At 59.2% G+C, this 27,902-nt stretch overlaps 1 protein-coding gene across 1 annotated transcript in view; it reads left to right on the top strand.

Annotated features, from left to right (window-relative positions):
- Positions 1-122: 122 nt before the first annotated feature.
- Positions 123-27,902, top strand: part of KLF13 (KLF transcription factor 13) — a 43,344-nt gene continuing 15,564 nt past the window's right edge. The window contains exon 1 of the mRNA XM_053912511.2: positions 123-1,151. Within this exon, the coding sequence (XP_053768486.1) occupies positions 566-1,151 (586 nt within the window). The 5' untranslated portion in view covers positions 123-565. The remainder of the gene's footprint in view (positions 1,152-27,902) is intronic.

The following is a 27,902-nucleotide window of genomic DNA, read 5'->3' as shown; positions in this document are numbered from 1 at the left end:
CGCGGGCGCGCGACCGCTCTATCCTGCCGGTGCGCGCTCCGGGATCCCCGCCCCCTCCGCGCGCGCAGCTCCCCGCGGCGGCCGCCGCCTGTAACCTGCGCTTCCAGGATGTGGCTGGGGGCTGACGTCGGGTCCAGATGTGGCCCCGGCCCCGCCCACCCCCGGGGCCGGTCCGCCCACACCGAGCCGCGGCGCGCACGGCGACTGTCCCGCCTGCCACAATGCGCGGCGAGGCTGCGGCCGCGACTTGGCGAGGTCGTCCCTAACGTCGCCGCTCGGCATCCTTAGGACAGGCCACCCCTGACGCCGTACCGAGACCCCACTGGTTTGCGCCACCACCCCATGCGCTCACTCTTCGGTGCCCCGCCGGGCGGGCGCCTCGTGGACGCGGAGCCGCGCGGGTGACGGCAGAGGCGGCTGCGCGCCCAGCCCAGCCCGCGGAGAGGGCACGCCGCGCCCCCGCCCCCCCTCCCCGCCCGCTCTCCGGAGGCTGTGGGTGCGGATGCACCGCTGACGACTCGCAGCGACTAGCAGTGCCGCCGGCACGCCGGCCGGAGCCCGCAGCATGGCAGCCGCCGCCTATGTGGACCACTTCGCCGCCGAGTGCCTCGTGTCCATGTCGAGCCGCGCGGTAGTGCACGGGCCGAGGGAGGGGCCGGAGCCTGGACCCGAGGGCGCGGCCGCCGCTGTCGCCGCCACGCTGCCCCACGTCGAGGAGCGCCGCGACGGCAAGGACAGCGCCTCGCTCTTCGTGGTGGCGCGGATCCTGGCGGACCTAAACCAGCAAGCACCGGCGCCCGCCCCGGCGGAGCGCAGAGAGGGCGCCGCGGCCCGGAAGGCGAGGACCCCCTGCCGTCTGCCGCCCGCGTCTCCCCCGGTCCCCGAGCCCGCCTCCCCCGGCGGCGAAGGCGCGGCGGCCGCGCCCCTCAGCCCCGCGTGGAGCGAGCCCGAGCCCGAGGCGGTGTTGGAAGCAGACAGGGAGCCGGGGCCCGCGGGGAGCGGCGAGCCCGGCCTCAGACAAAGGGGCCGGCGGGGCCGAAGTCGCTCCGACCTCGAGTCCCCACAGAGAAAGCACAAGTGCCACTACGCGGGCTGCGAGAAAGTTTACGGGAAATCCTCACACCTCAAGGCGCACCTGAGAACTCACACAGGTCAGTGGGGCGGCCCGGGCACCCGGAGCGCGCGGACAGGGGCCAGTGCCAGCCGCGGGGCCACGCCCCCGGGGCCGCCGGCTGGGCTCTAGGGCGATCGGGCGGGGAAGGGTCGGGGCCTCGCCCCTTCCCGCCGTCACTCGGTCCTGCGGTCGGCCCCGCGCGCCGCGCGAGGCGGGTCCCTGCGCTCGGAGCCGGCACCCGCCAGGCGACCGCGCCCCCGCCGGGCACGCCCCCTCCCGGGGCGCTATCAGGCGGGGCCGCGGGGGCGGATGTCGTCATCTGGGTTGGGGGCGGGGACCCCGCCCAGACCCGGGGACAGCGCGGGCAGGTGCGGGCGAGCTTGCGGGGGGCCGATCGGGGAGGTGGGCGGCCGTGGCACCCGGGAGCCGCGAGGTAGGGGGTGCCTTCGCTGTGGTCCCTCCCTCGCCGCCCCCGCGCGCTCTCGGGAGGGGCGGAGCCAGCAGGGCTAGGCGCGCGGCGGGCGAAGTTCACGCGGGGACAGCGCTCCCTCTAGCCACTCGGCACATTCTTCGCTCTCCTCTTCCTGTAATTTTTACAGCGCTCTAAGGTTTAATTTGTCGAAACCAGAGCTTGCGGCGGCGGACGCGGGGGGCGGTCCTGGTTCCCTGTCCGCGGCTCTTTGTGGGAGCCTCGCCTATCCGGCCAGCGGGGACACGCCCGACCCAAGGGGCTCCTTGGTGGGGCCGCGCTTTCTCTAGAAAGGACTGCCCTGCCCACTGCCCGTCTGTCTGCGCAGCCCACTTCGCGGCCCTGCACTCACCTGCCCGGGTCGGATGCAGGCGCCGGGCACCTGCACCGGGGCAGGAGGCAGGAGGCAGGAGCCGGCGGCCTGGGGTCCGTGGACCGCCGCCCGCCCTACGACCCAGGGGCGTCACTACCCGTCCCGCGGCCCCTGGACCTGCTAGTTGATTCATCTGTGGTTGGTTGTTTCTTAAACACAAAAGTGGGAGGGGAAAAAGAAACATTTTAATAAATGGCAACCTTCTACACCCGTTTGGTTGAAGAATCGTGTATTTCCTCAGAGCTCACGTAAACCCTTCGATGTCACTTAACTCTTCCATATTTGGGGCAAGTTCAAAAATCCCTATACTTAAGATGTTCCCTTGTTACCGAAGGTTTAGTCTTCTCATTTGTGAAATAGTTCCCAGGATGACTAAAAATCGGATTTAAAAATTGCGGCCTCCTCTCGGTTAAATTGGTACTGAGCGCATCCGAGATCTGCAGGCGCCCAGGACCGTGGATCTCGGAAGAGCCTTCCTCTCAGAGGGCCGCCCCCGCGTTCTTGGACCGGAGCTGAACCGCGTGGCAGGTGGTGGGGTCCAGGGCGAAGGAGACCATTTCTAGGCATTCTGAGTCAGAATTAAGGGTGTGTGGCCCCAGGTGGGTGCTGGGATTCGTGGAGGGGTGTCGGTTGCGTTTGGAATGGTGGGTGTGGCCGAGAGGGAGGGACCCAGCTAGGTAACTCGGCTGGAGGACCCCGAGCCCGGGGGGCGGGGCGAGCGCTTGGGGCGTGGCTGGGGTTGAGGACCGCTTTGGGGGGGCGAGGGACTTAATGGTTAGAAAATCTTTTTGCGCACAATTTCACTGTGGCCTCCCACCGGGCAGCACCGGGTCACTGGGTTCGAGAACTGGAGAGGGGCTGAGGGGCGGGGCTCGCCGTTGTGGGCGGGGGCAGCTTGGCTGTGGGTCTTCAGGCTGCGGATGGCTTCCGAGTTGGCTGCCCCCAGCCCCCGCCGGGGTCCAGGCTTTGTGTGGCTAGAGGATTGGAACAGGGCACCAGGAACCCGCACCTCCCCAAGTGGGCTGGGAGTCAGTCTCTAGTCAGTCTCTTGGGGGTGCCTGGAAACACAAGGTGGGCAGAGGAGGATGGGACTGGCGCCGCAGGGAGCGGGCCCCGCCCTTCAGGTGTGCAGAAACTCCAGACCCCACTCCCAGAGCAGCTGCTGCGGACCTCCAAGTCTGGAGCGCACAGGTTCCCAGCGGGGCCCTTGGAAATGCACCTTCCCAGGTCCCGGAGGCCGACCTTCAGCCGGGCACCGCAGTTTGGTGCCTCAGGTGAAACTGAATCTGAACCGAGGGCCTGCCACCGGCCAAGGGCACCTGCAGAAGTGGAAGCCCGTTTTCAGCCGTAGCTCGGGAGCGCAAAGCACACCTATCTGGTGTTCAGAGGGGGCAGAGGCTAGCCGCAGAAGGGGGAGGGGAGGCCGGCTGGTTGCAGGGGGTGACCGAGAGGCCAAGCCACCCAGGGAAGACGGGAGCAGCGGACCCTGACTCTGAGGTGGCCGTGGTTTGGCTTGTGGGCAGCCAGTAGCGTTCTGGGGGAGGGGATAGCTCTGTAGACAGTGGCTTAGGTCATGCCAGGCCCTTCTACTCCACTAGGGACCCCCCAGCCCATAGCAATCTTACGTCGGGATGAATTGCAAAACCACGTTCACTGAGACGCCTGATAAAAGAAAAACACAGACGTCTTTGGAACTCAAGCAACTTGTGTGGTTGGTGCTGATGTCCCAGCCCAGGCCTGCGACGTTTGCTAAGACTAGCTTCGGGGAGTAGGGAGACCAGCAGCAGATTTGCCTGGAGGCCGAAGGGCTTTGATGTGAAAATTCAGAGACTTGCAGAGAAGGAAAGGCAGGGGCCCTGGGAGGGCAGACCTGCCCCCCTGACCTCCCCAGGTCCTGGGGACTTCTGCTTGCTGTCCAGGGTGGTGGACCCCCAGCCGAATGGCCGCTGAGCCCTTCTCGGCAGAGAGGACCCCTCTACATTTCTCCACATCTGTCCCCACAAAGAACTGTTTTCAGGATGCCTCTGTACCTGTTTCCCCTCCGTTGCCAGGGGACCAAAACATTCCCTTGCACACTGCCCACCTCAGCAGCTATGAGGGTCTGGCCGGAAAGGTGGGCACAGTGCCGAGCACAGCTCCTCCCAGCTGCAGACCCCCAGAGGTGGTCTTGGTTACCTGCCCCATTTGGGGTGGGGGTGGGAAGTATAGTAAGGTTGCATTCTCTCAGCCATTTCCTGTTAGAGTTTGGGTGGAGTTCATCTGAAACTTATCTTTACCCACTGATCAAGGGGCTCCATCGTGACAGGGGTGGCTGGGGCAGGGTATTTAGGCCACCTCCCCGCCCCCAACACAAACCCGCAGGACCCCTCGCAGGTGCCCCTGGTGCAGCAGCCTTGGAAAGGCAGCCCGTAAGAGTGCAGGGCGAGGGTGGGATCTCTCTCACACAGGGCAGAGCCGGGCTGGCCAGGGGCCAGCACTTTGTCTGGGGCACATCCAGGCCGCCGGCTCCTGTCCCTCTCCCACATGGTCCCAGGCTGCCAGTGGCCCCGTTGTGAAACTCTTCAAACAATGCAGAAGTGTGGACAGAATGTGCAAGTCTTCCCCTCCCCTGGCCAACCACTTCACCCCGTGCCAGCCTGACTCTTTCCAGACCTCCTAATGGATCTGCTTGCTTGTGTGTGCCTCCACATGGGCATTTACAAAACACTTGTAGAGGTGGCTCAGTGGGTTGGAGCGTCGTCCCATACACTGAAAGGTTGCAGGTTCGATCCCCAGTCCGGGTGTGTATGGGAGGCAACCAATCGATACTTCTCTCTTTCCCTTCCTCTCTCTCTCTAAAAAGCAATGAAAAAAATGTCCTCTGGTGAGGACTTAAAAAAACAAAAACAAAATAAAACACATGTGTAGGACCCTAGCGAACACTTTTCTGTCTCGGCCTTCTGTTCTGTGCTTAATGAGGCATCGCCCCCTTTTTCCTGGCTGCATAGTGCTCCGAGGGGCAGCTAGGGGGCTCTACCGGAACTACGGAGCCTCTCTGGTCTTGAAAGTACGGCCACATTGCCTTCTCTATAAGCCTGGGCACAGTGGGCCCCGGTGTAGGTCCTGGTGCAGGGCAGCTGTCATTTCTGTAGGCCTGAGACCTGGCAGTGTTGACAGTAATGTAGACAGCATTTAAAAAAGCACATGAGCCCTGGCTGGTGTGGCTCAGTGGACTGAGTGCCGGCTTGCGAACCAGTGGGTCGCGGGATGATTCCCAGTCTGAGCACATGCCTGGGTTGTGGGCTTGGTTGCCAGTTGGGGGCGTGTGAGAGGCAACCACACATTGATGTTTCCCTCTCTTTCATGCTCCCTTCCCCTCACGTAAATAAATAAAATCTTTTTTTTAAAAAAAGACTCATGACTTTTTTTTGTAAAGGAAATAGATGTTCTTTGTCTCCCCACTGCTGAGGCTCCTGTGGTGTCGCTGCCTCTCCCTCTTTTTAAACTTCTCAGGGTTCTCATTCCCGCAGTGTGATAGCATCAAACAGCAGCAACAAAACGGCGGCACCTTCCCCTCTCTGGCCTCAGGGTCTGCTGTCTTACCGGCTTTTGTTGGCTTCCCCTGGGCCCAGCCAGGGTGAGCGTTCCACCCTTGCATTGGTGCGGGGCAGCCCACCCACTACCCCTGCGCGGGGCCTAGTGAGACGCTCCCTGCACCCCTTCCCCCTCTCCCCTGGCCGAAAGGGGGCTGGGCGTACAGGTGAGCAGTCGACTTCTTAACAGTGAGCCCCAAATATCAGGGAAGGGTGAAGGTGTGTCCCATGTGTGCTTTAAGAAGGCCGTGAAAAATAGTTTTTTAAATAAAAGTTGGTGCAATGATAAACTCAGCTAGCTCGGTCGTATGCAACACGTGCCTGCTAGGGACCAGGCCTGGTTCTCTCTGCAAGTTTATACGAAGCCCTTCTGTCTTCCCCCCAGGGCCCTATGAAATAGGCACCCACCTTATTCCTAGTTTTCCCGGATAAGGATGCCAAGGCTCAGATGGGTTAAGAAATAAGCCCAAGGTCACACAGAAGATGAGGAGGGAGCTGGGATTTGTGCCTGGGCAGCCACACTTCTGGGTTTGGGTGTCACCCACTGTGCCTTCCTTGCCACACCTGTCCAGACCAGTGTTCCAGGTGCACGAGGCCTGTATTAGAGACCTGTGTGTTCCCCAGCCCTCTGCTTCCCCCACAGGCTTCTATTACATCTGAAATATCATGGAGGGAATAGTAGTATGGCGAACACTCGTAGCTTCTTCTCGATCTCTCCGTGAATGTCTGGTCACTCTTTCCTCCCTCTTTCTCCTTCTCTCTAAATACTGTATTTTCTCCCTTCCCTGCCTCTCCTCTCTCTATAAATATTACATATTTTCCAATCCACAGTCCACACTTTGTTTCCCTAACGATCCCCAAATGAGCCATGTAGGATCCAGGACCCACTTAATCATACATTGCATTGGGCCCCCCTCTCTTTTATTCTATTTAATCTGGAACAGTCGGTCCTTCATCTTTGTCTCATTGGCATTTTAGGGATCCAGGACGGTTGCCTTGCAGAATATCCCACAGACTGGACGGATGGGTCTGGTTGTTTTTTCACGACTAGGTCCAGTTTAAACATTTTGGGGTCAGAACCACCATGGGTGAAGTTGAGCTCTTCCATGGTTGGCAGCAGGGACACGTGGGGTCCGTCGGCCTGCTGCTGGATCACGTGGGGAAGGCGGCGTCTGCCAGGTTTCTCTGTAAAGTCACATTCTCCTCTTGACAATTAATGAGTAACCTGCGGGGTAACACGCTGAGACTGTGGCTTTTGGTGGGCCGGGGTGCTTCAGGGCCCAGGGGCTGTGCTCGGTAGGTGCAAAGCGTCTGTTCTGTAGATATTCAGCTTCCGTCCAGCCCACCCCAGGAGGTCTCCACTTCCTCTTCCACCTGCGCTTATTGGACGAGGGGCTAGGTTTTCCGTGTCCTACTGGTGGAAATCTTTTTGAAGTCAAGGGCGAGTCTGAGGTGTCCCCTCCCCCAAACCAGCCCCTCATTTCACTTTAAATGAAAGTGTTTCCGGGTGGTGTTTATGGGCAGCTCAGAAGGGGGGTTGGGTGTGTACCTGCTCAGCCCACCCAGGCTCTGGCTCTGTGGCCATAGGGGACTGGCCCCCCAGCCTGGGCGGGGCCCGCAGCCAGTGACACCGTGGAGGTTCTGGTGGGTCTTTTCATGCCCCCCAGAAACAAATGCTCCATCTAAGCCCAGACACCTGAGCCTCTTTTTCTTCCCCCTCCGCAGCCCCAAATGGGATTATTTTCTGGAAACTTCAGCTTCCCGTCCTGATGGTAATAAACTTCTGAGTGTTCTCTCTAGCTTGGCAGTTGGGAGGCGGCCGACAGGCTGGGGCTGGGGTGGGGCGGGCAGCGCCCTGGGTCACTGCCCTGGAGGCTGGGACACTAACTTTTTACTCTGTTGGTGGTAACCTGACACTTAGGCACTTCCCGTAAGACAGGGATCCTCACCCAGCCCACAGCTCTGCCATCTGGGTACTCACGCGCACGCGGAGTCTTCTCGTTCACGGTTGTGGCTGAAATACCCACACTGGGAACGTGTTTCTGGGGACTCTGTGACTTCCGGGTCGTTTGTTCTGTTTTAGATCTTAGGGCCCACCCTCGGCTCCCGCCCCCCACAATCCTGGACCCGCGGAGTGGGCCTCAGGTCGCTCGGAGGCAGCAAGTTCTGTAGGCTGAAACGAAGGAGACTGGTCACCTGCCCGCTGTCCCCTTACCCCCGTCCTGCCAGTGCCCTGCTCAGTGTGGTGTGTCTCCCACCTGCTCCCTGACCCCTCCTGACCCCAGCTGGGGCGCCCCCCTCGCTCACTGTTGGGCATAGTGAATGTGGGGAGAGAGGCGCAGCCCCGACATCATTCTGTACAAGCAGAACAGCGACCACACGGTGGGGGGGGCTTTCATTTGGGGGCATGTCTGTGTCGGGGACCCTGTTTATCCTTCTCCTTTTTGAAGTTCATCCCACGGAGATACTTGCTAACCAGGAACTTGGCCACACTCCGTGGCCGTTGGCCAGGCTGTCCCAAGGTGACCTGTTTGCAAAAGCGCTGAGGCCTGACGCCTCAGATTAAATGTGCCCATGCCGCTGCCACCGGGGTGTGGCCTCCCTGCACGGGCAGGGGACCCGTGGTTCCCCAGCACAGCACACAGGCCTGCCCCCTTGGGGCCCAGGGTGCATCGTGAAGAGCTTTGCAAGAAATAGGGCCGGTGCCTGGGCTGGTCTCCTTTCTCAGAAAGGGGTGGGGGCATGGAAGGAGGCAAGCTGGGCTCACAGGAACCCAGGGTGCTTCCTGCCTTCCACCCAGGGCCACCACGCAGACATGCAGGGGTTCAATCAGCAAGGTGATGGCCCGGCAGCCCGGTGGGAGGTCCAGGGCCCAGGATGGAGGGCCTTGTCACCCACGTGGGTTCAACAGTCCCAAGGTCCTTCCCCTCTGTAGCTGCAGGACCTAACCCCACAAGTTCCTCCTCTGAGCCTTTCCACTTGTCTCCAACTCTCTCTTTACATGCTCATTTAAAAAAAAAAAGGATAAAGAACTGGATTTAGGGCTAGAGATAGAAGCTAAAGTTAATGGCCGATCAAGAGAACAGGGTTTTGCAAGGAGGTCTTGGGAAAGAGAGGAAACAGAAGATCCGCACTTGAACCTCAGCCCTTGGCTGTTCTGAGGGAGGAGCAGAGGCCTAGGGCCCCAGGCGTGTCCTTGGCACGGAGCGATGTTTTGCCTGGGCCGTTGGCGGGTGAGTGGCCCCAAAGCCACGTCCAGGACGGAGGAGAGGGTCTGGGAGCTGGGAGTTGGCACGGGGGGTGCCTCCCTGGCATCTAGTCCTAGCAGTAACCAACCCCAATACGCTTTCACCGAAGGAGACGATAAACGGGAATCAGTTACCAAGTTGCCACTGATACTGATCTTCTGCTGTGTGAGAAGCGACAGGCAGCGTGGTTACTCAGCAGGCTCGCCATGGCCCTAGTTTACGCGCCCTGGCCGTCTGCTTCCCTGACTCACTCCCCAGCGTCCTCTTTCCACCTCTGGCCTCTCCCGCCGGCAGGCTGGGTAGCCCACGGCCGGGCGGGTGGGGCCTCGGCCCTGTCTGCGCCTGTACAGACCCAGCAGGCCTCGGGCTCCTTGCAGGCCCTCGTGCTGAGATCTGCTTGCGTGGCAAAAGCCGTTTCCTAAAATTACCTCGCCGCTTGGCCTCGGGCACCAGGGGGTTCTCTGGGAAGGACCGATGGCCACCTTTCGTCATGGGGAAATGCAGTTGCGGCATGTGTCCTAAGTGTGAGTGTGTACGCGCGCACGTGGTCAGCCACCCACCGTAGCTCAGGACGGTTGCTCCTTTGGAAAGCCGCCAGTCACAGGTGTCTGGCCAGGTGGCACAGGGTTGTCATTTCTGTACGACCCCCGTGGGGCCAGCGACTTGTGTGAGCACAAAGGGGCAGGGTGTGTCCAGCTGCTTGGGCCGGGCTGGTTTTCACAGTGGAGCGAGGCCCTGAGGGCAGAGCTGGGGGCGCACATTCCTCTCCCCAGCAGGCTGGGTCTCCTGCCCCGGGAGGGATGTGGCCCGCAGCCTGGTGTGGAGTAGGGCCCTAGCTAAGGAGAGACCCGGCTGAGCTTTTGTTTGCTCAGCTGAGGGTTCAGCACCCTCCCCCCTCCCCCTTCAACCCGCTCTTCTCCTCCTCCCCCCTCTTCCTCCTTCCTCCCCCTCCTCTTCTTCCTCCTCCCTTCCACCCTCCCCCTCTCTTTCCTCCTCCTCCCCTTCCTGGCACTCTGGGAGCTCAGCACATTTTTTTTTTTTCCAACCTGCCTTCAGGGGTGTCGAGCCCTTAGGACTAGCCCCGGGGTGGGCCCTCTGGGAGACGGTGACGACACCTCTCCTTTGTGTTGTAGCCCGGGCTGAGCCCGGGAGACCCGGCGGGGGCGGGGCGGCTTCCTCCTCTGGGGACGCCCTGGCAGCCTGCCCGCGGGGGTGCTGGTTGGAGGAGGCGGCCTGGTGGCTGTTCCTGGTCAGCCAGCATCCTCCCACAGAGCAGAAGGAGCGGTAAACATTGGGTCACCTTGGCAACCGACAGAGCTGGGGCTGCAAGTGCTGGTGGCAAGTGAAGTTCTCATTGTCTCGAGTTTCTGGGATGGGGTTCTATTTTCATTTTTTAAAAAATTAGCCAGAGCGACTGCGGTACCGAAATGCCTGACCCAGTTCCTATAATTTCTTAATACACATTTATAGTCCCCGTAGGAGGACTGTGTCTTCTCTTCCCACGGTTCATTGACGTTTTCTCTGAAACTGTGGCAAGGCCCTGGTGGGCAGGGCAGGGCGCGGAGGGGCCTCGCACTGACAGCTGGCACCAGGCAGGAGCGTGGGCCGGGGCACCAGCATAAACACACCAGGCCAGGATCGGGTTGGCTTTGAGTTTTAAGTTCCGTGGAAAATTTGGGGGAGGTGCCTCTCTTATCTGGGGGTGTTCAGGTCCCCATAAGTGGGGCTCCGGAAGTGGTCCGGCCAGCAAGTCTTTCTGAGGCCAAAAGGGCTCTCTCCGTACCTGTGGCCTGATTCTCCTGGGAGGCCAAGGTGCCAACTCATTTGACACCTGGGTACAAGGTGACAGGTCCGTGTTGGTGTTTGCTGGCACACAGAAAGAGCTCCTGTAGGCAGCTCGGGGGGGGCTGGATGCGCCCTCTGCCTGCCCGCCCTGGCCGAGCTGCCTCGGTGGGAGGGCCCTGACCTGAGAGCGGACCAGGCCAAGCGGGGCGGGGCAGCGCCTGCTTGTGAGTGTCTGGGTGTTTAGCCTGCAGGTCCCCACTCAGCTCTTGCCCATCCCCTGGAGTGTCCCTCCCTGGGCTTCCCAGCTCCATCCACCTGTAAATTACCTGGTACAGAGTCATCTGTACCGGTAAGCTGACTTCACGCATTTTATCACAGGAAGAGCTGACCAGGTGGCCCTGGTGGTGGTGGTGGTGGGGTTGTCCTTTAAGCCGCTCTGCAGAGTGACAGCCAGGCCTGTATCAGGGTCCTGTCTTCCTGGTGGGCGTGCAGGGCCACTTGGGTCCCTTCGCTTGCAGGGACAGGCCACAGCAGCACGTGGTGGGGGTGGGGCCGCCTCATGGGCCCGTCCTCCCGGCCTCACTGGCCCCATCGCATGCTCCTGTGTGGACAGAGCCTCGCTGCCGCAGCTCTGCCACTGCCGCAGGGCGGGGCCCGCCTCCCAGTATGGACGGAGGGCAGTACCCAAACCTGTTGCCTTTATTTTGGGAGGAGTCCCCCGTGTCCCTTGTTCACGGGCTGGGCCTCCCAGCCTGCCCAGATTTTCCCAGCAAGCACTGGGCAGCCTCCTTGTCCTCCAGCCTCCCTTCCTAAGGGAACCCTTTCAGGGACGGAGGTGGAATTTGATTCTGTGTGTGTGTGACTTTACTTTTTCTGCGATGTTGACCAGGACCCCTGACTCAGAGGGAGAACCCGGTGAGCCCAGCTCCCGGTTCTCATCTGCAATGCAGGTCAGAGCCTGCTGACCTCTGAGAGACAGTCGTGTGCGCGAGGCACCCCGTGGGGGAGCGTGTGCAGGGCGTGTGATGTGACCTGCACGTGTGGCGATGTGTGGATGTATGTTGTATGTGGGGGTGATGTACACATGTGATGTGGTGTGTGTGTGCATGTGTCTGTGGTTGGCGTGTGTCTGCGTGTCTCACCTGCCTCGGCAGAACCCCGCCCACTGCGGGATTACTCAGGGGCACCTGTGTGAACAGACATTTTGGCTGCCTTCTCTTTTGAAAAGAAACAGGCAACTCACAGCTACTTATTTTCTTCTCCAATTATCAGAGCGAGTTCACGTAGAAAGTCACAGTAGAAGTGAGCCAGCCGGCTGGGCTGCGTGGGCTCGGGAACAGAAGCAGGAGCAGAAGAAGGGCCCTTGGAGCTCCGGAGAGGGAAGGGCGGAGGGAGCGCACCTGGGTGTGGGTGGGTGCGGGGGGAGGGGGAAGGAAAGACGTGGGCGTGCAGCTAGCCAAGAACTGCTTTTCTGAGGCAGGTGCTGGCTCAGGCCTGGGGACCCTCCCTGCAGCGCGGCGGGCGTGAGGGGGGTGACTTCACAGGCAGTGTGGCCCCAGCTGCGGCCCCGCCCCTGCTCCCTGAGTCAGGTCTGCAGAGAGGCCAGTCTAGGGAGGTGCGAGGATGAGAGGATGAAGCGGCAGCCTGCGCAGCCAGCAGTGCTGCCTCTGCGGGGTGCCAGAGCGTCTGGTTTCTATGGAGACCCTCTGACTGCCTGCGCTCAGACCGTGGTGGCAGAGGTGGGCCGTCCCAGGTGAGCCTCCTTTGTTACCAGGTACCTCAGCCTCCCAGGGACCAGCCAGTTATACCTGACCAGACTCTAAAGAATAGAAGCAGCCGAACTGGAACCTTGAGATGAAAGACCCCGGGGGACTGGTCCCCAGGTCGTGCCACCTTCCTGAGGGGTGACATGGGTAGCTCTTCCTCCTCCTCTCCGCTGGCTCTCAAGTGGCTGTGCCAGCCCTGCCCGGTGACTCCGCTCAGAATGGAAGGACTTTCTTCTTTCTAAAGATTTTATTCATTTATTTGCGAGAGAAGGGAGGGAGAAAAACATCAATGTGTGGTTGTCTCTTGAGCGCCCCCTACTGGGGACCTGGCCCACAACCCAGGCATGTGCCCTGACTGGGACTCCAACCAGCGACCCTTCGGTTCACAGGCTGCACCAGCCAGGGCTGGAAGGACTTTCTGAGTCCAGGTGTGCTCTGCGTCGAGCCAGCATTCTGCAGTCTTCTGGGGACGGTTTCACCCCCCTCCCCCATCCCCCATGGTGCAGGGAGGCCCAGGTGCTATGGTGGTTCCCTAACCAGAGCCCTCTTCAGCTGAGACCCACGGGGGTCCTGTCTGTAGGGAACTAGTTTGGGCCGTCCCCTCATGCCACTGTCAGAGCACCTTCTCGTGGGCAGCCGGGGACCCCCCGCCCCACCCCCACCGCTCAGGACTTCATTTGCTATTTTTATAACTTCCTGGGGCTTCTGTGGCATCAGCAGCCATTCTGCATCTAGTTTGCAGGCCTCACTGCTTTCTTGAGCATTGGGCCACATGTGGATTCTCCCCTCCCCGCCCCCGTTTTTTCTTTCTTTTTGGGGCTGTTCGGTTTACCATGCGTTGTTCGCCCCAGGGAAGCAGGACAGCGTCCCCACCTCGAGGCTGGCTTGTTACCTGCCGGACACTCTGTACCCCTCTCTCCTTGCTCTTCATCTCCTTCTTAAAGTGCTCGGCATCGGGGCGCGTCCTGCGGGGCCCGAGTGCAGGGTTTGAACGAAGGAAAGAGCTGTGGGCGTCTGTTCTGAGACGACGCTGGGTACCCCCTGGCCGGCCTCCCCCTCTCCTGGGACTGATTGCTCCAGAGGACGCTTCTAAACGTCTGCTTCTGTAACTTGTTTCCTCAGGGCCGGCCCCTTTGCTGGATGAAGGAGGGCACCCAGGCCCGTGTTGCTCTGGGCTCTGTCCCTGTGGCCTTGTAAGTTTTCCTTCTTTTCTGCTCCGAGGGCCCAGGGTGTGAGAGACCCCTGATTCGGCAGGCCAGGGGCAGCCACATGTGTATGCCCTTCAGACACCCCCAGACTCTCCCACAAGCCCTGGGGAGCCTGCCTTCAGGGAGCTCACCTGTGTGGAGAAGGCGAGGAGGCCTGGGAGGTGTCCACCCTCTGTGGGGACTCAAGCGGGAAGGCGCTTCAGCCAGCAGGGGATCCTGGCAGAGCCGCGTGCCCGCCCACCTGTGCCAGCAGCCCCCTGGGCCACAGGAACGCGGGTTGGGTTTCAGATGTTAGGGGGCGATTCCAACCACAGGAAATGAATCAGAAACATTTTCTGCTTCGCCGTCCAGTCCTGGGCCCTGGGCATGTGCCCTGGGATTTGGAGGGTTCCAACTGGGGACGATGGAACCTGGCGAAGACCAGGCTAGCTCAGGGACGCCGCCGTGGACTCCTAGGCACAGAATTGGTATCCTTGGGTCTGGGTTCCTGCATCAGCGTGGGAAGGCCCCGGGACCCTGTCTAGGGCCCCCGCCGAGCTCTGGGGTCTGCACATGGGTGGCCGACTTTAATGGCTCTTCCTTGGGAAATACCCGGCCACTGTCCTCTCTGCTCCCACTTTTCCTGTGGGCGTGTTTTTGTGTTACAGTGTGGTTGGTGTCTCCCCTGCCAGGGGGACGGGGCCACCCACGCCGGCTCAGTAAATACTCATTTCTGCACAAACGGCTGGCTCCTGGGGATGACTGTGGTCTTGGGGGACGCTGCCTGCTCTGGCCTGACTGTTCCTGTCTCCCCACATTCATGGGCTGCGATCTGTTCGCCTGGTGTGATGTGTGGGGAGGCGGGGCCTTTGGGGGAGGCGGGGCCTTTGGGAGGCGACTAGGTGACAAACGCTCGTGATGGGATTAGTGCCCTTATAAAAGGTCCCAGAGAGTCCCCTACCCCAGTCCTCCAAGTGAGGACAAGGAGATAGGGTTCCGGCTAGGAGCCAGGAAGAGGGCCGGGCCACGCTGGCGCCTTAATCTTGGACTTTCCATCCTCCAGTGCTGGGCGGAAGAAATGCCTGCTGCCTGCCAGATAGGCCGTCGGTGGGATTTGGAGACAGGCTGAACAGCCTAAGACAATCCCCCACCGCTTTGGGCAGACACTCCCACTACTTCCCGACGCCCTCGGGTTGGCCTCTGGTGCCTTTGTCGTAGGGCCCTGTTGCTCCCTCCACTCCGGGGTGGGACTTGCACCCTCCACCCTGCCTGGGCAGACAGGGCCGCCCCAGGCCTGTCCCACAGCAGGGCTGGGGGATGTCAGCAGAGGGGGTCCTGAGGGTTCTCATTTCTGCCATCACCGGCACGCTCAGGCCAGGGCCAGGGCTTGGACCTGTGCGTGCGCCCATCTGGCAGGCGTTCCAGGGAGGGGACTGGGAGGCTGGGATGGGGGCTGGAAGCAGCAGCAGCTCGGACACTTGCCAGAGGTGGCCACTCAATGCCCCGGCTGGTGGCCTTTGCCTTTTGCGGTGACCTGCTTTTGCCCTAGTGACCTGAGGCTGGCCCACGGCCGGGGGGAATCACCCCCTTCTCTGCTGTCCTGTACCCCCCCAGGGCCGGGCATGGAAGTCTCACTAAGAACGTGGAGTGTGGGCTCTTGTAGGGAGAGAAAAGGCAGCCCGGGGTCAAGGTGACGGGGACGGAGGGCTTGCCAGGGGCACAGCGTGAACGTGTGTTTGCTGGGTGTCAGCGGACAGTACCTCGGAGGCCCTGGCTCTGGCCCGCAGTTTTGTCACTCAAGGACGTGTGTCTGGGAACAGCGTGTGTGGCCCTGTCCCTGTGTGTTGCCCTGGGCCTGGGAGGCCTGTGCCCCTTACCTCACCCTCACCCAGTTCCAGATCCAGGCCTGAGTGCCCACTGTGTGCCTTGCTGCTCCACCTCTCCCTCCTCCTCACTTCCCACCTGGACCCCTGGTGTCCCTGAGCCTCAGGGGGCTGCCAGGCTGGGGGCCTCCAGCCACCCACTGCTGCCGCCAGCACCCCAGCCTCCCCAGAAGGCAGCAGCGCATTGTCCCGGGGGTTCCCTTCTGTGCCTTCTTTCCTCCTTCAGAGGCACCGACTTCAGCTGGAAGAAGAAATGAAAACACCACCTGCACCTCAGACACTTTCAGTTTTAGACCCTGAGCCGTTGGGCCCAGAGTCACCCCTCACCCACCACGCTGTACCCTCACCACCCGGGGTGGAGGTGTCAGCACTAGGCTCATGAGGTCAGGGCGGCACCGCCTGGAACAGTGGCCTGGGTGGAACAGCAGGGGACAGGGCGCCGGGCCCTGTAGGTGGGAGCATTAGAGGGCTGGACAAGCTAGGTTAACTGGGCAAGGAGCTGGGGTTCGGACACCTTCCAACATTGGCAGATGACTCCACAGGCTTCCGAGGAGAAGGCTTCTGTGGCCAAGTCCAGGGACCACCTGGAAGGCCAGGGCCACCAGGGTGACCAGCTTCTGTGTGGAGACTGTGCGTACCTCCTGGTGGTTGGGAGGTGCTGTTCCTAGAGGGTGGGGAGTGGGGAAGGGGATCTTAGCAAAGCCGTGCGCCAGGTTCCGGGGGGTGGGGTGTGGGAGCAGAGGGGGTAAGTCTGGGAAAGGGAAGAGTGAGCTGCAGAAGCAAGCAGCCACTGCCCCCTCTCTCCTTACCTTGGTTCAGCGCTGAAGCCACAGGGGCCCAAGGCTCTGGCTGTGTCAGCCCAGCCGTGGTGCACTCTGGGAGGAAAAACACCTGGCACAGCACACACTTGCATGTGCTTTTCTTAAAAAATGGCCCGTGAACCGCAACCAGTCTGGAAAAGATACAAAAGCTCGAAGAAGAGATGAGGTGGCGCCAGCGTCACTGAGAACGCTGACGTATGGTTCTGTTCTCCCCTCCGTGAAGCGGCAGCTCCCCCATGCCCAGCCCCAGGAAGCCCTCCTGGAGCCCACACTGTGGCCGACCGGGACTGCGGACATACACGGGCCCTGGCCATTGCTGGTATCAAACATTTAGCGTCGTCTGGGGCTTGGGTGTGGCTCCCAATTTGGGCGCTGTTTCCCCAGAGCTGGGATGGATGAATGGTAGCTGTCCTGCCCAGTGGCCCAACCCACGTGGGATGTGTGGGCCCTGTTGGGTTATGGTGGGAGAAGCAGGCCCTTGTGGGGTGAATGCAGCCGGCCAGGGGTCGAGAGCCTGCTCACCCCGTGTCTGACCCTGCACCTAAGTCCCGGGCTCTGGCCCCGTGTGGACACAGTCCTCATCTGGTTGGCTGCATCACTGCGCCATGTGAGCATGCTCAGAAACGGGTGCCTGCCAGGCCTGTGCTGCCGTCTCTGCCGCCTGTGCCCACTGGGAGGACAAGAGTCAGGTGCAGGGGGGCTTCAGGTCCTCGAGGCGGCTCTGGGCTCGGAGGCTGCCCCGGGGCTCTCAGCTTCCAGCGCCCCTCCTGCCAGTGTGAAGCTGAGCGTGCAGTCACGAAAAGCAGATGACTTCAGACGTCCCTGGCATGCCACGTAAAGCCAGGCAGCAGAACAAGTGACCGCCACGTACCCGTGGCTGAGCCAGAAGCTCTCGGAGAGGCCCGTGCGAATTTGTGAACGTGACTTTGGGTGCTGTGGCTCTTCTCCACCAGGTGAAGCCTACAGAGGACTCTCCGCACCCCCCTGCCCCAGACCTCGGGGTGCGGTTCGGCACGCGGTCTGGATGTAAGCCGGCATGGAAATTACAGGCTGGGAAGGGGAGCGTCTGCCCAAGTTGCCGTGGGCCCCTCCGCATGGGTCCCACGTGATCTGCTGTCCTCCGAGGGGCAGGTCTGTGCCTCTCCGGCCAGACGTCAGGGGAAGCGGGCGAAGTTCCAAGGGAGGACAATCCTTTTTGCTCGTGTCTTCAGGGAATTGTGTCTCCCAGGGTGTGGGGTACAAGAACCACGGCCCAGGGCTGGTGCTGTGCACCTGTCGCAGGCACGCGGGGCTTAGAGGATGCGGTTTGCTGTGCCACGTGGCTCGGGTCTGGGTAGAGAGCTGGGGCCCAGAACCCAGGCAGCCCCCCCGCCCAGCTGCTTCTGGGCTGCAGCTGTTTCCAATAGGTGAGGGGCCCAGCTCCTAGTGACCTTTCTGGAAGAACGTGGTAGTCACCACGGATAACGTTTCTGCTTTCGTGTGTGTGTGTGTGTGTGTATTTTTTATAATTTTTTTCTTTTTTAAACATTGATTCCAGAGAGAAGGGAAGGGAGGGAGAAAGAGAGGGAGAGAAACAGCGATCAGTCGCCTCTTGCACACACCCCGTTCAGGGACCAAACCTGCACCCCAGGCATCTGCACTGACCAGGAATCAAACCCGTGACCTTTTGGTTTGCAGGATGACGCCACCCAACCCACCGAGCCACGTCGGCCAGGGTGCAGGCTACTGTAGCTACTGTAAACATGTTGGTACTTTTAGCAGCTAATTTTCTTTTCTGATTTCATATCTGCTGTATTCACAAGAACACCCGTAATGGCTGCCAGTGTCCATTTTAAGGCAGAACTTGGGGCCGCCCCACACCAGTTGGTTTGCGTTCTGCATTTCCCGGCTGGACTGCTCCAGCAGGGTGGCAGGTGACTGGCTGTCTGACCTGCCTCGTCCTGTCTCTGGTGTCCTGACCAGGCCCTGCCGTCAGGCGGCTGTGGCACCCTCAGGGACGTGCTCTTCTGGAACAGGAACCGCCTGTGGCCGATGGTGGGCTGTCACGGGACGAGCCAGACCCTGTGACATCCACAGCGCCAGTGCCTGGGAGCAGCAAGGGGAGGCATACCTTGGGCACAGGACTTTCTAGAAAGGGGGAGGGAGTGTGGCACCCAGCAGCCACTCGGGAGAGCGCCCAGCCCGGCACCCTGCAGTGCAATTACATGTCCCAGGGTTTTGCAGTGAACCCAGGAACCCAGGTCCCTGACTTACCAAAGACCCCAGACCCGCTCTTACCCCAGGACCCTTGCACTCCCCTCTCGTACCCCACATCCGGACCCTCAGGGCTCAACCTTGGACCAAGCTCGGGATGCCTGGGGGTCCCCTAGTGCAGGGGACAGTGAGGTTTGTCATAGCAGCACCCAGCTGGGGCTACGCCCTTCTTCTCAGCTCCGATGTCCTCAGGGGACCTTCGGCACCCCCGAAGGGCAAGGACAATTAAGGGCAGCCCTGGACTCTGGGACTGTATCCGTCCAGCTCCCCTGGTTCCCAGCATCCTTGGCCCTGCTTGGAATGCACAGAACGGGGGGCTAGTGGCCGGTGGGGCCCCAGTCAGAGCTTCCTGGTGATGTCCCTAGAGCTGAGACCGCCCCCAGTAGGACAGTGTCCTGAGCCTGACAGTGAGAGGCCGGTCACACCCCAGCTGCCCAGCCCTGCCTGGCGTGGTGGGGGCCAGGCCTGCTGCCCGGGTGCTGCCGTGTGCCTGTGTCGGGTGGTGGGGCTCCAGCTCCTGGCCCCGGGCTGGAAGGGCCCCTGGGCACCTGCTCTGTCCCGGGGACAGGAGCCCCATCCTCAGGGCAGGGGCATCCGCCCTTCCAGGCTCTGGTGTGCTTTAGTGGAAGGCTGCATTAGGTGTTGTGCATCCCAAAGCCACACTGGTGCCCCTGGGAGTGAGCAGAGGACCCAGGTCCCAGGCTATGGCTTCAAGATAGAATCTAAGAGCCCTGGGCGGCTGCTTGGAGGCCTTGGGGGAGGGCAGCCCACCCCACCCGGAGGCCAAGGGCCACCTGCCCCTTATCTGTCTGCAGCTAGCGTGCCTCCCTGGGCCCTGGGCCCTCGCCTCCCAGCCCCGCTTCGCTGCTGGGTCAGGGCTCTGAGCCTGTGGGTGGGCTTCCCAAGGAGGAGGAGGTGGGGCTTCAGAGGGTGGCAGTGGGGAGTGGGCTCAGGGTGGCTGCAAGGTTGTGTGACACTACATGTCACCAACCCTCACTGGGGCGATTTCCTGATCTGTCACTTCAGGCGGTTTCACTGGGTCATGTTAAAAGGCAGTGCCCGCAGCACCAGAGCAGTGCCTGCAGCCGGGGTCACATGATCACATGGTATAGTGATGGGGGGTTTACAGCCCACAATGCAGGCCCGCCCAGGAATGGGCATCGATGCCAGCCTAGGGCCTGGGGAACCCTCTGTAACCTAAGCTGTCGGTGCCCTTCCCGCCTTCGGAGAGAAATGGCAGGGAGTCCCCAAGGAGGGTCCTGGGCTGGCAAAGCCCCTGCCATCTGGCCGAGCCCAGGGTCTGGCCTGGTCTCGGCAGGGCTTGGGCTGCTTCCAGATGTGTTTTCATTTTCAATTCCCTTTATTGCTCAAACCACCTCAGGGCGGCAGAAAACAAACCGTTATCCTCAGCTGACCTCGGATTCCTGGCCTCAATTGTTTGCCTTTTGCTAATTTTAGCACCGATCATTTCCACCCTAACCCTCCCCCCAAAGGGAGACACAGACCCAGAATAGCTGCCGGGAAGGGGCAAGAGTTCCCACAGTGATGTGGGGCAGGGGTGGGCCTGGGGGGCGGAGGGGACCTCCAGCCCCTCTCTCCCCAAGGACGCTGGGAGGGTGCTCACGTGCAGATGAAAACAGGGACTTCTCTTTGAGTGGCTGTTCCTCCTTTTAAACAGAAACCAGGCTGCTTCTGGAAAATAACACCCCCCCCAGCCCTGCCTGGCTCACTCACCCCTGGGAAATGGGAACTCCCCAGAGCTCCCAGGCTCCAGGAACAAGTGGACATGCGTAGTCCGGGGTCAGACGTGGCACTTGGCCGAAGGAAGGCCCAGAAGACAACGCCAGGCAAGAGGGCCTAGGCCAGGCCCATCCGCAGGCCAGTGCGTTCTGCTCTCCTGGGGCCGACGCAGGGCCTGTGTGGATGAGCTGGTATGGGCGTCCAGGGAGCTGGACCTGTGGGCAGGGGAGCAGCCAGGGACCCAAACCGGGGGGAGGGGGGACGGTGATCGGGAGGGAATCCCCGCACCATATCATTTTATCCATTAATATTTCAGCTCCCCATATTTAAAAAAAAAGATTTTATTTATATTTTTAGAGAGAGGGAGGGAAACATCAATGTGAGAGAGAAACATTGATTGGTTGCCTCTTGCACACCCTACCCGGGGACTGGGCTGGCAACGCAGGCATGTGCCCTGACCGGGAGTCGAACCCCCAACCTTTCACGGTGCTGAACGATGCCCAACCCACTGCCCTGCATGAGGCGGGGCAGCGCCCCACATTTTTAAACCAAATCCCAATGTGTCTAATGCTAGAAGCACACCAGTTATACGTGGACCCGAGAAAGCCAGACCCTGAGGTCACCCCGTACATCACGTTAGAATTGAGAAGCGGTCCCACCTCCCTGTCCCGGAACCTCAGGCCGCCTGCTCGTTGCAGGTAGAGGGCGCCTGGGAAACAACATCTGTCCGTGTTGAGTGTTCTGGACACAGAGACTCATGAAACCAAACACCACGCCAACAAAGCAATCGAAAGTGCTCCTGTCCCTTGGCACTGGGGATGCAGGGGACTGTGGGGGCCACAGAGCAAGGAGGAAACAGCTGGTTCTTCTCCACACACCTGCAATGGCAGCTTCTGAACAGGGTGACTCGGGAGCAACGTGGTTGCTGAGAAAGTGGCGCCCGTCCCACTCTGTGGGTTATTTAAGAATTGTGTCAGTCACCCGCGGAGGCCATGGCCTGTGTCATCTGCACGCTTTGTCAAGAAGAGCAGGTGCCCGGCTGGGCCCCTTCCCACTCTCAGCCGCCTCTTTCGGTGGTTACTGTCTGTGTTTCCGTTGCAGGGTTAGCTCTTGGCTTCCCACGGTGGCAGGTGAGAAGCAGGCCCCCCGTCACCTGCACCCTGACGGGGAGAGTGGGGAATCTGGGAGTTGGTCAGCATGAGGTTTTGAGAGTCCAGCAGGGCTGCGGCGTAAATGCTGCTTGTGGGTGACCTGAGTATCACGCGTGTCTTGGCCTTAGTGGCCATTTTTTTTGCTTGGTGTTCTCCGCGCTCTTGTCCCTGACTTGTCCCCATCCCCCCAACCATGCGGCTTTCCACTCAGAGTGGTGTGCACAGTGGCATCTGGGGGTGGGTGTCCTCTCCCTCGCACCGCCCCCCTGGACTAGTTGTCATGGCTGCCCTTCCACCGTTCAGGCCCCCTTTCCTGGGACCTGCACCTGTGCTGCTTGGTGGGGCCTAGAAAGGGGGGGTGGGCAGGAGGCGTTTCTGTGAGACTTGCATGTCAGGAAGTGCCTTGCTCCAGGCTGACGCTTGCTTCGTGCTGCGTGGGTGTCAAGTCACAGGTCTCGGGGTCTGGACGAGTGACACTGCCACCCAGGAGGTGGCGCTGTTCTGAATCCTGAGCTTTGCTGCCCAACGTGCTCTCTTTGGAACTCCACGGCTTCCGGGCGGTTCCTGCAGCGGGCTCTTGGGTGTGGCCACCAGCACCCGGGGGCCCCTGGGACCCTCTCTTGCATGTGCTTCCGCCTTCTGGGTGCTCAGGGCTGCCCGAGTCCCTCTGATTTGGAGGTGGGACTGTTGGCACAATTCTCCTTTCTTACCGTTTCACTCCCAGCATCCGTTCGTCCTTTTTCTTGCTCCATTTTCTGTGAGACTTTCTCAAGGCCCCTGTCCAACCCAGAAATGGAGGTTTCGACCTCCGCCACATCCACAGCTGTGTCTTCACTTTGAGGATGAGTGACAGCTTCTCCCATGTCACAAGGTCTTGGTGGCCTCGGGGATGCTGCGCAGATGCCAGGAGCTGGGTGGGGCCCCAGGCCCCCTGCCCCTGCCTGGGGGTGATGTCCGGGCTGCAGTACCCGGAGAGGAGAGCGGGGTGGGGCATGGCCGCCGCAGCACCGAGTATGTGAGCCGCTCCTGGAGCCCCGTTCTGCCCACGTCTAGGGTCCCCCGCTGAACAGGAAATGGGTCTTTGGCAGGTCCCCGAAAGGCCGGCTACTGTCCATGAGGTAGGGAGTGGCCAGTGTGGCTGCTGCTTCTGTAACTGCCATTCAGGTGCCCCCCCCACCTGCCCACTCCACCCCACGGTCGAGGGCTCCCAACATGGCTTGCTTCTTTACTTCCTCTGCCATCCTTCTAAGTTCCAGCTTCCAAATTACTATCATCAACTCCTCCCCTTTTAAAATGTTGGAAATACCATTTATTTTATTATTATTGTTGTCGAATTTATTGGGGTGACATTGGTTAATAAAATGACATAGGCTTAAGGTGTACAATTCTATAACCCCTCATCTGTATATTGAATTGTTCATCACCCAAAGTCAAGTCTCCTTGGAGCTGTATTCTTTTTAAATTAAAAAAAATATATTATTAGAGAGAGGGGGAGGGAGAGAGAAAGAAAGAAAGAAAGGGAGAAAAACATCGATGTACGAGAAAAACATCCACCGGCTTCTCCCCGCATTCCCCCAGCCAGGGACCTGGCCCGCAATCCAGGCATGTGTCCCGACCTGCAATGGAACCAGCGACCTTTTGGTTCACAGGACAATGCCTAGCCCCCTGAGCCACACCAGCCAGGGCTGGAGCTGTATCCTTTATTTCTTTTCTTTTTTTTAAAGATTTTATTTATTTATTTTTAGAGAGAGGGAAGAGGGGGAGAAAGAGAAATATCAATGTGTGGTTGCCTCTCATGTGGTCCCCACTGGGGACCTGGTCCGCAACCCAGGCATATGCCCTGACTGGGAATCGAACTGGCAACCCTTTGGTTTGCAGCCCGTGCTCAATCCACTGAGCTATACCAGCCAGGGCTGGAGCTGTGATCTTGAAGTAACTGAAGGCAGCTCTCAAGAAGGAGAAAGAAGAGGGTTTAAATGTTTAGGGGTAGGTTCTTTTTCTGCATTCGCAGGTCCTGATGTGGATAGTCCAGGGCTGGTGTGACACCACCAGAGAGCAGGGCACGTTTTCTCATTCTTTCTCCTCAGTTATCGTTGGCATGGCACTTTCCACCCCATGATTGGGTGACGGCTGCTGCTCCTACCACATGGGGGCACACTCCAGGCAGGAGGAGGATGGGGAGGGGGGGGCGGGGAGGAAGGGCAGAGGGAACGTGGCCCTCTTTATTGTGCAAATGTGCCCAGCGGTTTACCCGGAACTCACTGGCCAGAATCAATTCACAAAACCAATCCTAGCTGCAAGGGAGTCGGGCAGAGAGTGCTTTTACTTGGTGCATTGCCACTGTGAACTCAAGTCATGTTCTCTTGGCCAAGAAGATGTGGAGAATGGGTCCTGGGCCAGTGGGCACTTAGCTGTCACTGCCACGGTGTCCAGGTGGCTCCCATGTGCGTGTCCCCCAGGTGACCAATCGGGGAGGAGTCTAATTGGCAAAGGGGACGACTCTGTGAGACAGGGGTCTCAAAGCATTTGAGGACTTTCTCCAGCATTGACTTGCCCAACAAGTGAGACCGTATTAGCCTTTTGCACTATCTAAGAAGTATTGGCTTATGACTCAGAAATAAGCCATGTGGCCATGGCTGCTGTAGCGACCACAAAATGTGAATGAAATGGGTTTTCTTTGATCCGTTGTCTGAATCATAGCCACGCCTCCGCTTGGCTCCGCTACAGGCTCCTCTCGGCTGCGACAGTTTCCCAGACTTCCCTCGTTTTCCATGACCTCCATCGTTTTGAGGGGTATGTTGTAGAAAGTCCCTCAGTTTGCATATTTTCTGGTGTTTTTCTCCTGATTAGACTGGGTTTATGGCTATTTGGGGAAAACACCACAGAGGTGAAGTTCCCTCCCCATCACATTGTATCTCAGCGGCAGGATGTCTACGTGACTTGCCGCTGATATTTATTTTGAGGCCAGGAACTTTGTCAGGTCAGCTCCAGTGTTCCCAGGACTCCACCCCCTCACTTTGTGGGGTTTTTTTGTGTGTGTGCCCTCCCTAGCTTTCTGGCATTACAAGATGCTTCAGGCTCATTTGTATTTCTCCTACTCTAGTCCTCGCATCAGCCATGTCTCCCGGGAGCCCTGTTTCCTTATATTGGGAAATGGTATTTAGAAACCAAGATCTGGCTGCTGTGAGTGCTCCTGGGTTGCTGCTGCTTCCAGCCCCTCCCAGGGGACAGAGCCAGGAGCCTCGTCTGCGCCCCAGCCCATGTATGCACACATCCCTTTCCCTCTGCGGGATCGCAACTAAGCATGAGTTTGCATGGTGTCTCAGACTCCGGGGCAGCCCCCCAGGGAGGGCTCCTCCCCCTCCACCCCCGTGCTGGTCTGTGACCTCCTCTCCACCATCTCCTCTGCAGCCCCAGCACACATGTGAGGCAGTTTTGGAATCTTTTATCCACACTCTTATGAGAAATGAGAACAGTTGCTTTGGTCTGCTGTCTTACCGTTTCCAGTATAAACTTCGTTTTCCCAGATTACTTAGGTCAGCTCCTCCTCCTTGTTCCCTCCCGAGATGCCTTGTCATGTGTTTGTGGTACAGTCAGAGCTGGCTGGCACAGTCCGCATTCCATCCCGGGATCCCACGGCCTCCTTTACATGTTACAAATTTGCCTACGTTGCAGTTAACTTTGTGCAATGTGCACTTCTGTGGGTTTTGACAAATGCACAGCTTCCCTGTCTCCACCGCCACGGGCCCAGGCAAAACAATCCCAGCTTCCTAAAATTCCTCCTGATAGCCAGCCACTCCCCGATCCCCCATCCACTACCACCCGTGACACGCTTTCTGTCCTGACATTTTGCTTTTGGCAGAATGTCATATGAAGAGAGTCACACAATATACAGACTTTATGTTTAGCTTCTTTGACTTAGCAAGATGCATTTAAGATCCATTGATTTGTATGTGTGTGAGAATCAGTAGCTCCTCCCTTTTTGTCATTGAATCTATTCCACTAGATGAACACACCACAATGTCCCTTATCCATTCACTTGTACAAAGTGCTTGCTGCCAGCTTTTGATGATTTGAATAAAGCTGCTACAAACATTTGTGGGTGGCCCGTCAGCACACCCAGGAAGGCCTAGGACTGGGACTGCGGGGCTGTACAAGGGAGTCTGTGTTTTGCTGGCTAAAAAACCGCCAGACTACCCCATTAAAAGACTGCACTGCATTGCATTCTCACCAGCATGGAATGAGCGTTCTGGTTGCTCTGTCAACACTTAATACTGTCAGCTTTTTGGATTTTAGCCACTCTCATCATCAGTGTGTAGGGCATCTCATTGTTCCACTTTGCGTTTCCAACGACAAATGTTGACCATCTTTGCCCAGAGCTGTCTGCCATCTGGGTATCTTTTTTTGGTTGACTTCAGATCTTTCGTTCGTGTTGAAAATTAGGTGTTTGTGTGTTGCTGAGATGTAAGAGTTCTTTGTGTAGTCTGGAGATGAATTGCCTTCGCTTTTGATCAAACTCAAATGAAGAACATTGTGATCAAGTGCATAGGCCTGGCTCTTTAATCATGGACTCTGAACCCATGTCCTTGCTGCTCCTTGGAGTTTGAGAGAATCTCTGAAAATGCTGACTGAAATGTCACCCTTGAGTAGCCGCAGCTGTCAGGGATGTGTGTGAATCACAGACCCCCAGAACAGGGCCGTTGATGGCAGGCGTGCTGACTCCTGAAGCAGGGCACCTCCCCCTTTGAGATCTCAAAGAAAAGGGGCCTCGGGGCTTGATGGGGTCCCTCTGTGTGGCTCAGGGAAAGTGCCGTGGAGTCCCCTTGGAGGCCGTTAGTGATGTGACCGTCCAAATAGAGAGGGAAGAAGTGGAAACACCTGCCTGCTCAAGGACCCTGGCACAGAACAAGCAGTCTAGGAATCCGGAGGCTCTGGGTGGCGGGACCCCGTGTCCCCCGCGTCCCCCCACCCCGCATGTCCTTTCAGGGGACTTTGGGGTGTATGAGTTGGGATGTGTTTTGGGGGGGAGGGAGCCCTTGTCTGGCATCAATCATGGGTATTTTATTATTGCCCTTTTAAAGAGGACATTGGGAACAGAAATTTTCCAGTGTGTTTTGTAACCCTTTGCAAAAAAGGCTGGGAAACACCTTTATGAAATTCCCGGCACGTGCGCCTCTGCCTCTAAGTGAGTGCTGCCCGGTCACCGGAGCTCGGCGGGGCTGGGTGCCCCGGAGGCCAGCCCAGTCTGCGAGTGAGCGGGGATCTGGGTGAGACTGTTACCGTCCTGTCATAGAATTTTGTAACGTCTGCACACACGTGTGTGTGTGTGGTCACACATAATTCTGTGAGCTAGTGTTTGCATTCTTAACAAGCGGCATCGGTGGAAAAGAATAGCTGTGTGGACAGGGCCCCAAGGTCCCGGCCGTGCCTGCTCCCCACAGTTCCAGCTCGCGCCTGTCCCCTGTGTGTGGGGACACTGGGGCTCAGCCACTTGCAAGTCTGCTTTCCCCTGCACTCACGTGAGTGGGTTGAGCTAGAAGTGGGCCCCTGTGTGTAGCTTCAGAGGGCCTTGGAGATAGCGAGCCTCCATATACATCCTCCCCTTGTCTACCTGCCCCACCCCGCCAACGAAGTGTGGTTTCAGTGACATAGGGGGTGACGCCAAGGAGCACTGAGTCCCCTGCACCTCACCTTGAGGTCCCAGGGGAAGGAGGCAGGGCATAACACATGGTAAGGGACCGCAAAGCTATCAAGGATGGTGGCACTCCAGCTGTGCAGCTTCTGGTGGCAGGAGGGGGGATGCCGAGTGACACCTGCTTTTCTCCCAGGCTGATTTCCCCAGGGTCCATTCCCTTAGCAACCTGTTCCAGGCAAGGCTGGAGAAGGGCATAGGGACAGGGCGTGAGGAGGAAGGAATGCACCAGGAGAGGCAGAGGCAGGCCTGGCCCCGCCAGCGATGGGAAAGGGACCAGCTTTTGTCCCCTGAGCCTCAAAGGCCCCCTGGGGCACCTGTCTTTCTACCGGGCAGAGTGGATTTGCTCAGGTGGGCCGGGCTGGGACACAGCCGGGCCTAAAGCAGGCTCACTGAGGGGCCAGCCTCTGGCTCATAGCAACCTGTGCTCTGCAAGCGGTTTTGTAAACGCAATAATTTTCCCAGAACACAAATTGCTCCTAGTGGACAAGGCCAGCCGGCAGCAGGCAGGCCTGGAGAACTGGCTGCTGGGAGAGAGCCCAGGAGCTCCCCGCATGTCCGGAGCATGTTCTCCGCACTCTTCGACTGTTCCAGAAAAGTCGGTCAGTGACTACCTTTTATTTTTTTGGCATCCTCCTTAAAAACCGAAGGCATCTCAAGACTATAGTGAAACAATAGCACTTGCTCATTTTCTTTAAAAAAGATTTTATTTATTTATTTTTAGAGAGAGGGGGAGGGAAGGGAAAAAAGAGGGAGAGAAACATCAATGTGTGGTTGCCTCTCATGCGCCCCCTACTGAGGACCTGGTCCACAACCCAGGCATGTGCCCTGCCTGGGAATCAAACCGG

The sequence above is a fragment of the Desmodus rotundus genome, chromosome 10, assembly GCF_022682495.2.
Source record: "Desmodus rotundus isolate HL8 chromosome 10, HLdesRot8A.1, whole genome shotgun sequence".
Taxonomy (NCBI): Eukaryota; Metazoa; Chordata; class Mammalia; order Chiroptera; family Phyllostomidae; genus Desmodus; species Desmodus rotundus.
The sequence above is the reverse complement of the archived record's forward strand: the minus strand, read 5'-3'. Positions and strand labels throughout refer to the sequence as shown.